The sequence below is a fragment of the Scardinius erythrophthalmus genome (genome assembly GCF_964197995.2).
Source record: "Scardinius erythrophthalmus genome assembly, chromosome: 21".
NCBI lineage: Eukaryota > Metazoa > Chordata > Actinopteri > Cypriniformes > Leuciscidae > Scardinius > Scardinius erythrophthalmus.
Genome location: NC_138241.1, coordinates 31,723,429 through 31,735,905, shown reverse-complemented (window position 1 = coordinate 31,735,905; position 12,477 = coordinate 31,723,429). Strand labels below are relative to the sequence as shown.

Sequence of the window (12,477 nt, the reverse complement as noted above, 5' to 3'; positions counted from 1 at the left end):
GCTGACATTAGGATCAAACCTCTGCTTCAAAACAGGCACTGTTTCTGTATCTTGTCATTTCATCTAATCTATACAGATGGTGGGATATGATGGGATTGTAGAATGTTTGGTGTCTGACCAGACCACGTCTGTCTAGTTCCTACAGGGAACTATACGCACCATTAAAAAAAAAATAAAAAAATTTGAAACCACATGATTACTTTGTGTGAGGAACAGACTGAAATGTGAGCCATTATTCACACAAAGCAGTCACAAACTATTTCTGGGGAAATATTGCTTTAAAAATAAAAGGTCTGGACAGTTTGAGGTCGAAAGGTCAGTTCAGAGGTTAAAGGTCAGATCAGTGCACTCACAGTAATGACGTCGGTATCGATGGGACTCATCTCCACAACATTTGCTTGATACGGCTCATCTCGCCACATGGGGGCGTTATCATTTATGTCCAGTATAGTGATGTTCACCTGCAGAGAAATATATGCATGCTTTAAAACACTATAAAATCACTATAATGCATGGCTTCAAGTGACTTTGGATTTAAAATATGGTGGAAACAGCTATATGAATATAGACACCCATTTAATTATTAAGAATAGACACAGTAAACGACTCTTCTGTCAAGTAATATAAAGTAGTTTTATACATAGGTGATGATGTCTGTCTGAGGTAGATCAAAGAGTCAGCCGTTACCGTAGCGATGCCAATTTTCTGCTGTGGCCCCACCCCACCATCCACGGCTCTTATGATCAGAATATACTCAGACTTCATCTCTCGATCCAGAAGAGCTGTAGTGGTGATCTCTCCTACACGCACACACACACACATTGGGTTTCCATGTTTTAACAGGACTTTCCAAAGACATAATGATTTTTATACTGTACAAACTGTATATTCTATCCCCTTACCCTAACACTACCCCTAAACCAGCACAGAAAACTTTCTGCATTTTTACGTTTTCAAAAACATCACTTAGTATGATTTATAAGCTGTTTTCCTCATGGGAACCAAAAAAGGTTAAAAGGTTAAAGGGCAGGTGTGAGCGTGTGTGACGTTGCCCACCTGAACGCGTGTTGAGTCTGAACTGTGAGCTGCCCTGCAGGGAATAGATGAGAGAGGCCTGTCCAAATTCTCGAGAGGCGTCCAGATCGGTGGCATTCACAAACAACACCGTAGCTCCTGACACAGAGAGAGAGAGAGAGAGAGAGAGAGAGAGAGAGAGAGAGAGAGAGAGAGAGAGAGAGAGAGAGAGAGAGAGAGAGAGAGAGAGAGAGAGAGAGAGAGAAAACATCAAAAGTATAAAAAAAAGAGTCAAAAGAGAAAAGAGGAAGTAAACAAACCATCAGACAATGATTGCGTGAGACAGACAGCTGAATGAAGAGAAAAACATATAACACATAACATGACATGATAGACAGGCAAAAGTGTAAGGGATGTTCTTCAGACAGGAAGTGGTTAATGTGTGCTTTGGTGGAGACAGGGTTATGGATTTCAGGTTCATCAGATTTTTGTGGAGTGTGTTCAGTACCCTTGACACACACAAACACACATGCAGAGCAAATGTAATTTCCCTTTGATGATTGGAGGCGAGTCTATTGTGTGGAATAAAGGCATTTAGTGAATAAATGCATGAGAATTGTGAACATCTCTGTCTCTTTTCCCTCTGCACTCAACCTACTTGCTCAATTAAAACAATTTAAAAGAAAAAAAAAAAGAAAGAAAATGAATTATAAGAGCCAAGACAGAAACAAATATCAAAATCCAAAATCCAAAATGATGCAGCACAGAAAAAAATGGTAGCTGAATAGACTAGATTTGCATTTTCAGTGCTTGTCATGCAGACTGGTTTCTGTCTGCTGTGCATATGAATCAACATATAACTCTAATATTAACATAATATAACATAATTGTGGGAGATTAAAAAAAAATCACAAGTTTAACAGGTTTAGTACAAACCTCTAACTAGATTTTCGGTGTAATATTTGAACTCTTTGGTTCTGTTTTTGGATGGTCAGAGCTGAAACAAAACCACCATAAGCCAGTGTGTCTTGGAAAACAGCACTTATTCACACAAAACATTATATTAGCGTTGAACAGAACTAGTGCACAGCTGGCTGAGCGTTGTAAATCATCACTGACAGGAATCTAGTTATGTTGTCATGAGGTTTTGAGCACTGGACATGTGCTAAATGTTGATACATTCTTCCATTTTTTGATCATATAATTATTAATGCACCTGCAACGATATTCTCCGGGATGTTGACGATATAAGACGGGAGGCTGAACTCGGGTGGGTTGTCATTCTGGTCCTGCGGAGGAAAGGAGGGAGGAAATCAGTGTTTTAGGTATCTAAAAAAGTCTTTAAATATTAACTCATTAATTTTCCACAGGGAAAAAAATGCTTTGGTTGTAATTAAATGTATTGATGGAGTGCTTTTAGGGTTTAATGGAAACTCACAGGCTGTGGCAATGGGAAATTATTCAATATTAGACACATACACTGTTTTACCACTTCAATTCAGCTCAACGCAGTAACACACACACACACACACACACACACTGGCATGGATGTGTCAAACCCCTGCTGTTTTTCAGATGAAATGTGTCTAATCAGAATTATAATAAAAGAGCAGAGAAATGTCAGAGAGAAATGATCTGTGGATTAACCGTCCTAGTCAATGAACCTGAGAGGAAACCAATGAATTCAGAATGAACACAGATCACGCAACACCAAACTGTGTCTGTTTGTGTGTGAGGAATTTAAATCTGAAATGACGGTTCAGTAATCTTCGTTTTCACTAGATTCTAGGATAAAGATAAAGTATTATTCTGGGTTACAAGCCTAAGCTCAATCACAGCACTTGTGGCGTAACATTAATTTTCCTTTTTCTATTAAAAGATCAAAATTCTGGATTGGCTCTTTGGCTCTGTTTACGCCTGGTATTAAGATGCGTTTTGATCGATCGGATCACAAGTGTGGACGGCGCTAAATACAAGTGTAAACGGGGTCTGAATCGTTGTGAGCTTCTGTTCTTTCAACCACTTCCATAGGTAGTCGAAAACACATTCGACTGGATTGCTTTCGTGGTGTAGACGTTCATGCGGTCGAATGTGTTTAAACAGTGACAAAAGACGTCTACTCTCCGCCTACTGACTTAACGCGTTAACATAATGGGAAGCCCACTGGCAGGATGGGATTTAAACTTTGTCAGCTGGAGACCCAAGTTTGGTTTGAAGACGAAAAACGTACCAAGCACAATGTTCTCTCACCATTCCTGATTTCTAACACACACTCACAGCGTTCGGCTGGTCTTGCGTCTGTCAGAGAAGAAACTAAAGTGTTTTTCCATCGTCAATAGGCCTGTTCATATGCTAATTGCACAAGCTTATTTTGTCCATTAGACTGAACGATTTGAAAAAAGAAAACAAAACATTTCCCCCCCATAGACCCTCCCCTTGAAGAAATCAGGCAATAAAGTTATTTTTTGTGGCTTAACTATGAACCCAGAGTATTCCTTTAAATTAAAAGACAGCTCTACTGCACAACAAATTAAAGAGTTCATCTGTCCTGCTGTAATTTTTGTAACACACTACTGTTGAAAGGTTTGGGGTCAAGTAGTCTCTATCAAGGCTGTAACTATTTGATGAAAAATGAAGTAAAAGCAGTAATGTTGTGAAATATTATTGCTATTTAAAATAATTGTTTATTTGAATCTATTTTAAAATGTAATTTATTCCTGTGATGGCAAAACTAAATTGTCAGCATCATTACTCCAGTCTTCAGTGTCACATGAAATCATTAATATTCTGATTTTGTGCTCAAGAAAGATTTATTAATACCAGTTGATTTGTGGAAACCGTGATACATTGTGTTTTCAGGATTCTTTGATATATACAATAAAATTTTATCAATTTAATGCACCCTTGCTGTAAAACAAGTGTATATATATATATATATATATATATATATATATATATATATATATATATATACATATATATATATATATATATACATATATATATATATATATATATATATACATATATATATATATATATATACATATATATATATATATATATATATATATATATATATATATATATATATATATAAAACTCTTACTGACCCCAACCTTTTAAACAGTAATTTAACTGACAATCATCCCAACAGGATGATTTTCATTTTCATGACACTTTCATGGTGAATGTATTTTGGACATTCCCTCCAGAAGGCAGGTGCAGTACTCACAAACAGCTCTATGGTGACGGGAACAGTGCTGTTGAGAGACGGGTTCCCTCCGTCTCTGGCCAGCAGAGTCAGAAAGATCAATCCAGCAGGAACCTGCTCGTAATCCAGAGGACGATTCACCGTGATGACTAAACAAACAAACAAGGGTTATGACATTCAAATAAAACAAATATAAAAACAGAAAAAAAACAAATACATCAGCACATGCTTAGAAGACACGCAGCTATAATCCGTTTATGAAACACCAGAGGTCACAAAGGCTTCTCTCAAGGCATTTTCACGCTTTAAGGTGTTAAACACAAATCCGATTCCCCGCTAATGCACAGAGCGATGGCGAGAGCCTAATGTAACCCGTCAACAGCCTGAACAAGCAGTGAAATCGTATTATTAGGTGACTTTGATTTGAACACAGACCTGCATAGCCCTCCACCACAGTGATGCTGAAATATGATCTGAACTGAGAAGCGTAGATGATGGAGTAGGTCAGGATGTTATTGGGAGGAGAGTCTTCGTCCGTCGCCTGAGAACAACACAAAGAGAGACGCAGAAATTCGTTATGTCCTCGCTATAATGACTATCTCATAACTAGCTTCCCAAACACTCCTACCGCCCCATTTGGGAAAAGCATGTAGTGTCGCCCACAAACTTATGCAATTGGCCACAGAATCTGACTTGTGGCACTCAAGCAAACAAAGCAATATCTAGTGAAAAAGCAGTTCTCTTACGAGAGATACTCTCGTACTGCGTAGAATACGCTAGGGGAAAATCCTTTTCCACGAGAATACTGAAGCCAAAAAAATTATCCTTTAATTTTGTATTAATGTAAAACGCGTTGCGGCAGCATACAGACATAGGCGAGGCAGCTCGCGCGCCTATTGGCTGGTCTGCTGGCAACTGCTTAAGCCTATCGAGCGAGACCTAGAGTGACGTCAGACCCAATGAGGGCGCTTCGCGCCCTCTGCGTCACGTCCCGCCGAAACGGGCGTGGCTTAGGTCTAGAAATACCGCTCGCAGGCATTATTTCTCTGATTTTTCATCCTTCAGCGAAGCAACTCACATCGCTGGATCCGAGAAGAAGCCGCGCTGTTGAAGGAGCACCTCAGCGGGACGAGTCGAAGAAGCTGCTGGCCGCGCCGCCTTCATCGCCTTCCTGCTGCGCTATCCAGCGCCTATATCCTTTTCATTGCACTGTGTGTGTGTGTTCGCCGGCGCGACTCACACTATCTAAAAGAGCTGCGTCTTTTTCAAGATGCCTGCTTGTGGCTCGTGCAGAGCCGCACTCAGCGACGGGGACCGCCATGTCATCTGCGCTTCCTGCCTGGGTCAAGAACACGCAGCTCTCGCGCTCGCTGATGGCGGCTGCCATCACTGCGAGCTGTTGCCTTTAGCGACTCTGAGGACTCGCTTGGCACTGTTCACCGAGACTGCGCCCACACCTGCTGTTGTGCCGCGCCGTAAGAAGCGCCGCGCTCAGCGGATCCCGGAGCCCTCTCTCAGCCGTCAAAGCTCGCCGGTGCGCCCGCCTGCTTCTCCGGTTTCATCAGCTTCGCTCACGGACGGACAGCGGCCGCGGTCTGCCGCCGCTTCTGTCGATGACGCTGATGAGATCGACACGCTGCTTCGAGAGGAGGATTCCTGCTCTCTCATAGCATCAGGCAGTGAGGATTGGGCGGGCTCTGAGGACCCCACCCCTCCTGCCCGTGCTTCTACGGGAAAGAGAGCGAGCATTGAGGCGGAGCTCATGCGCGTGCTCACTCAGGCCACGGCGAGCCTCGGCCTCGAGTGGATTACGCCTGAGCAGCCTGCTCATAACCGGCTGGACGGCTACTTCCTGCCTGGGGAGCGCGTTTCACCTGCATCCAAGCCAGCGCCCTTTCTTCCTGAGCTTCATGAAGAAGTCGCTAAATCTTGGAACTCCCCTTTTTCGGCCAGGACTCGGTCCTCTGTCTCTTTGGCGTTCTCCGCTGTTGACGACGCAAAGAACAGAGGCTACCACTCCCTGCCGCCGGTTGAAGAGGCTATCGCAGCGCACTTATGCCCGCCCTCCGCTGGACGGCGTGCTAAGATGGCGCTGCCCTCAAAAGCCTGCCGCACGACGTCAACCCTGCTCCGCCGCGCTTTCTCCGCCGCCGGGCAGGCCGCGTCAGCGTTGCACACCATGGCCACGCTTCAGATATACCAGGCCGATCTCCTCCGCCAGCTGGACGAGAAAGGACCTGACGCAATCTGTGTGCCGGACTTGAGGAGCGCTACAGACCTCGCTCTTCGCGCCACCAAGTCAGCAGCACAGGCCATCGGACGGAGCATGGCCTCGCTCACCGTGTCTGAGAGACATCTGTGGCTTACGCTCTCTGACATGTCTGAGTCGGAGCGCACCGCGTTCCTCGACGCGCCGCTTTCCCCTGCCGGCCTCTTCGGAACCTCGGTCAAAGATTTCACCGATAGGTTCGCTGAGGTGCAGAAAGCGACCCAGGCCATGAAGCACTTCCTCCCGAAGCGCTCCAGTTCTGCAGCAGGCCGTGCGAAACCGTCTGCTCAGAGCTCACAGCCTAAGCCTCCGCCCGCCGCCTCCTCTTCTCAACGCCGCCAAGCCCAGAGCTCGAGACCGCGCTCTCGCTCATCCGGCCGCCGCCCCGCCCCGCGTGGCCCGCGGCAGAAGGTTGTGTTGAAGCCAGAGGCCCCGAAATCATCCTAGCACGCCTAGGAAAGCGACGGTGTCCAAGTCCCGCTGCGGCCGGACTTCCACCAAAGCTTGCCGCTCGTCCAGTTCCAGGAAATGTGACTGGTCCAGCGTATTTAGCAGCCAACAAGCCGGTTCCATTACCCGCTTGCCTGCACACAAAAGCCGTTTTTACGGCTACCCAGATAAATTCCTTAAAGAGTGTATTTTCTGGTGTCCCGGCCACGGCCGACGGTGTTTCATGTGTAGAAAAAATGCCCGCTACTCAGCGCCCATTCCTACACACAAGCACAGCCCTTCACACAGGGCGCGCGCACATAAAATCGACTCAGATCGATTGCGCTTCAAATGTAGCAAAAGTGCCCACTACCCAGTGCCCACTAACGCTACTTCCCACATGTCTCACGGTCCCTGTGAATACAGGACCCGTATGCATATGCTCTGCTCACGCGAGCAATGCTGTAAAGGTGGTGTACGTGCCCGCCGCTCCGCGCCCACGCCCACACACAGACATGAAACTAGCCCAGCCCTCCTCCTCTCAGCTAAACACTGCGGAGGAGTCGAGCGCGGGCATTCTGCCCGCTGTTATCAGCGCGCCCCCTGCCTCAGATGTCATGAGCGCGACGCTTATGTCACAGCACACAAAAGCCGCTGTATCGCGAGCCGATCAGAGCGCGCTTCGCATCCGGCCCCTAGCTACTCGCGCACCTGCGTGGGAAAAGCTTCCCGGGGTTTCGAGATGGGTGCTGAACATCATAAAAGGAGGCTATTCGCTGCAGTTTCGCCGACGCCCTCGCCGCTTCATGGCGCGCGTCGAGACCACGGTAGAATCGAAAGTAGCCCATCTACTTCGAGCCGAGATTTTGAAACTGTTGAGCAAAGGGGCTATAGAACCCCTATCTCAAGCTCAAAGCGAGGGGGGGTTTTACAGCAGATACTTCCTGGTGCCCAAAAAAGACGGGGGTCTCAGACCCATACTAGATCTGCGGCAGTTGAACAGAGCGCTTATGAAGCGCCAGTTCAGGATGCTCACAACCAGAAAAATCCTCGCGCACGTCCGCCAGGGGGACTGGTTTGTGTCAATAGATCTAAAAGACGCGTATTTTCAAATACAGATAGCGTCACGTCACAGGCGATTTTTGAGATTCGCCTTCGAGGGCCAGGCATATCAGTACACAGTCCTGCCTTTCGGCTTGTCCCTGGCACCCCGTACATTTACGAAGTGCATGGACGCAGCGCTCGCACCCCTCAGATTACGGGGCATACGAGTGCTGAACTATCTGGACGACTGGCTGATTCTAGCCCAATCTCACTCAGAGCTCGTAGAGCACAGGACCATTTTACTCGATCACCTCGAGAATCTCGGTCTCGCAGTGAATTGGGAGAAGAGCTCACTTTTCCCCAGACAGATTATATCTTTTCTGGGAATAGAGCTGAACTCGCTGCTAATGACAGCACGCCTGTCATCTCAGCGCACACTAGACATTCGTCGCGCAGCCGGCGCGTTCCGCTGCGGCGCGATAGTCCCTCTCAAAGCCTTTCAAAGGATGCTCGGCCTGATGGCCTCAGCATCTTCAGTTCTCCAGTTGGGCCTTCTGCGCATGCGCCCACTGCAGTTCTGGCTCAGAAAGAGAGTACCACGCTCAGCGTGGGCCTCCGGTCAGCTTCGCGTCAAGGTCAATCGAGCATGCATTGCAGCTTTGAAACCTTGGGAGGCAAAAGACTGGTACCAATCAGGTGTAAGCCTGGGGACTTCCTCGAGAGTGATGGTGGTGTCCACGGACGCATCCACCTCGGGATGGGGAGCGCTGCTCGAGGGCAGACCGTTTTTTGGCCTATGGTCAAAGCGGGAGAAGCTCTTACATATCAACTGCCTCGAAATGTTGGCAGTGAGCAAAGCGCTCACGCGCTTTTGTCCCCTCATACAGGGGCACCACGTGCTAATACGTTCAGACAACGTCTCAGTGGTGTCCTACATAAATCGCCAGGGCGGCCTCAGGTCCCTGACTCTGTACAGGCTAACCAGGCGCCTCCTGATATGGGCCCGCAGCAACCTGCTCTCGCTGAGAGCAGCGCACGTGCCAGGGCTCCTAAACATAGGACCAGACAGACTGTCCAGGAACCAAGTTCCGACAGGAGAATGGTCTTTGCACCCACAGACAGTCCAGCTGCTGTGGAAGAAATTCGGCAGAGCGGAAGTAGACCTGTTCGCGTCTCAGGAAAACGCTCACTGTCCAGAATTTTTCTCGAAGAGCAAGGACGCGCTGACCCACGAGTGGCCTCGCCGTCCTCTCTACGCTTTTCCCCCCGTCTCCCTCCTGACTCAGGTGATAGAACGGGTCAGGGAAGAAGGATGCTCAGTGCTGCTTGTAGCCCCACTTTGGATGAGCCAACCTTGGTTCCCAATCGCGATGCAGTTAGCAAGCACCGCCCCGTGGCCAGTGCCTCTGAGGAGGGATCTCCTCTCTCAAGCCAACGGCTCGATTTGGCATCCTCACCCAGAGCTGTGGTCCCTCCATGTGTGGGCCATCAACGGGTACCCGCTGACCTCCCACAGGGAGTGCTAAACACTATCACACAGGCCAGAGCTCCGTCTACGCGACGTCTCTATGCCTCAAAATGGTCAGTGTTCTCTAGCTGGTGCACAGCTCGTGGTGTGTCACCCCTGTATTGCGGTGTGACGGAGGTTCTTTCCTTCCTACAGGAGCTGTTGGATAAGGGCAGGTCCCCTTCCACGCTCAAAGTCTATGTAGCGGCCATAGCAGTGTTCTCTTCGACCACGCTCGGCCAGTCTATTGGAAGGAACGATTTAGTTATTCACTTCCTTCGTGGAGCTAAGAGACTGAATCCTCCCAGACCTCCCACAGTCCCTATATGGGACCTTTCTACGGTACTGGAAGCCATGAAAGGTCATCCATTTGAGCCCTTGCAGGAGATTGATCTTAAACACCTGTCTTTCAAGACGGCGTTTCTTCTGGCTCTCGCTTCAGTGAAGCGCATAGGGGACTTACACGCGCTCTCAGTAAGCGCGACGTGCATGGAATTTGGGCCGAATGACTCTAGAGTTATACTCAAACCTAAGCACGGTTATGTTCCTAAATCCCTCAATACACCGTTCAGAGCACAGGTCATTTCCCTGTCTGCCCTGCCGGTCACTGAAGGAAATATGGACGAAAGCTCCCTTTGCCCAGTCAGGGCGTTAAGAGCTTATGTGTCTCGCTCGTCTGTTTTCAGACAGACGGAGCAGCTATTTGTTTCGTTCAGCGGACGTTCTAAGGGACAAGCCGCTTCGAAACAGACCCTATCCAGATGGGTAGTGGACGCGATAGCGCTAGCTTACACAACCAAGGGCATGCAGTGCCCGCTGGGTGTCAAAGCGCACTCCACGAGAAGCATGGCTTCATCGTGGGCATGGTCAAGTGGGATTGCCTTGCAAGATATTTGTATGGCGGCAGGCTGGGCCTCTCCGTCTACATTTATAAGGTTTTACAACCTAGAGGTTCCCGCACTACAGGCCAGACTACTGTCGGTCTAGTATGGCCAAAATGTCATAGCTGGCGCTGTCAGTTATGCAGCTATTGAGTATTGCAATCCTTGCTCTATGCTGCTATAAGGAAGATAGTGGCTAACCCCCCTTTCTTCCAGGATTCCCTGTGGGTCCCCTGGGTGATTATGTACTGTATGAACTCCGGGCTGTCGCTCTTGAGTCTATGGTATCAGATCCCAGCACGCACGGCGTTTTACAGTAGGTTCCCCTAGCGTATTCTACGCAGTACGAGAGTATCTCTCGTAAGAGAACGTACTCGGTTACTAACGTAACCTCGGTTCTCTCTAGAGAGAGGAACGAGTACTGCGTATCCTGCCGTGCCTGCACGCGCTCTGGTTGCTTCGACTATGAAAAACCAGAGAAATAATGCCTGCGAGCGGTATTTATAGACCTAAGCCACGCCCGTTTCGGCGGGACGTGACGCAGAGGGCGCGAAGCGCCCTCATTGGGTCTGACGTCACTCTAGGTCTCGCTCGATAGGCTTAAGCAGTTGCCAGCAGACCAGCCAATAGGCGCGCGAGCTGCCTCGCCTATGTCTGTATGCTGCCGCAACGCGTTTTACATTAATACAAAATTAAAGGATAATTTTTTTGGCTTCAGTATTCTCGTGGAAAAGGATTTTCCCCTAGCGTATTCTACGCAGTACTCGTTCCTCTCTCTAGAGAGAACCGAGGTTACGTTAGTAACCGAGTACGTTTTGTTATTGTTAACTACAACTAAAAAACCCTTTTTTTATAAAAAAAAGTGATATATAATAAGGTGATATAAAATCCAAATATTTTATGAAAAACTTCAACTTAAAATAATTAGAAATGTTGCCTTGCCAACTAAATGAAATAAAAATAAATGAAAGCTGGATGAAATATTCTGAATGATATCAATCCACAATCCGACTTGTGAATGCAGCCTGGAAATATTCATTCATTCATTGGGTTTTTTCTCCATTTCTGTCACCAGATGGTTCCTTGCCACTGTTGCTTTTAGCTTGCTTAGTTGGGAAAACTTAATATTCAGTAATATTATTGATTTGACTACACTGACACTATTGGATGAGAATAAAAACTTAATAATTGATCATCATAATTGATGATTTTTGCAACATCAACAGTTATTGAACTGAATCAGCATTGCAATGACTCAAAGTGAACGACACCGTTGTCTTCTGTAGAGCTGCTTATAGCTGAATTGAACTAATTTCATAATTGATAAACTTTACACAGACATCAAACTGAACTGAATCAACACTGAACTGAACTGAGCTGAAAATATTGACACTATTGTCTTCTGTAGAGCTGCTTTACAGCAGAATTGAATTCTGACAGCATAGATGATCATTATTTTCCTGTTTATCACTGTAAAGCTTCTTTGAAACAATCTGCTTTGTATAAAGCACTATATAAATAAAAGTGACAGTATTCACTCTTCAAAAAGTCACAAACATATATCTCACAAAATGTCAACATATAAAAAAAATTTTTTTTTGTATTTTAAGGTAATAAAATAATTAATGGTATATACAGTAGTGGCCAAAAGTTATGTCCGACCAATGAAAATAGGGCTTCTTCAAACTTTTTTCAAACTTTTTATTTTGAATGCATGTTATGAAGTTGTGCCTGGAGTGTAATACTTATGTACGCATTCCACGTTTCTATTGTATCATTAATCATGACACAATGAAACATAACGAATTGTGCGGATGTCAAGGGCATACCAATCTTGCACTTATTATTCCCAGCCTATAATTCAGTAAATCACTATGTGATTCAATAAATCACTATGTTAGCTATATATTATTAGATGTTATTTTGTGGGTTTAAGTGAAAATGGTCAGACGGAAGGAGCTGCAACTAATGAGCATATTGTCAAATCTGGTCAATAGGTTTTGGATACCGCTCATGTGCTGGATGTGAACGGTCACAATGCACAGAATTATTTCAAAGCACTGCGACCACTGAAGAATGTAAAGTGCTGTGGCTGGTCAAGAAAGGCTAGAGAGCATTT

General features: G+C 46.3%; 1 protein-coding gene across 1 annotated transcript in view; it reads right to left on the bottom strand.

The window, feature by feature from the left end:
- Positions 1 to 12,477, bottom strand: part of cdh23 (cadherin-related 23) — a 259,561-nt gene that overhangs the window by 62,846 nt on the left and 184,238 nt on the right. The window contains exons 16-21 of the mRNA XM_081350472.1: positions 4,664 to 4,769; positions 4,250 to 4,377; positions 2,231 to 2,303; positions 1,057 to 1,173; positions 688 to 800; positions 354 to 461 (exon numbers count right to left, since the gene is read on the bottom strand). Coding sequence (XP_081206598.1) covers positions 354 to 461; positions 688 to 800; positions 1,057 to 1,173; positions 2,231 to 2,303; positions 4,250 to 4,377; positions 4,664 to 4,769 — 645 coding nt within the window. The remainder of the gene's footprint in view (positions 1 to 353; positions 462 to 687; positions 801 to 1,056; positions 1,174 to 2,230; positions 2,304 to 4,249; positions 4,378 to 4,663; positions 4,770 to 12,477) is intronic.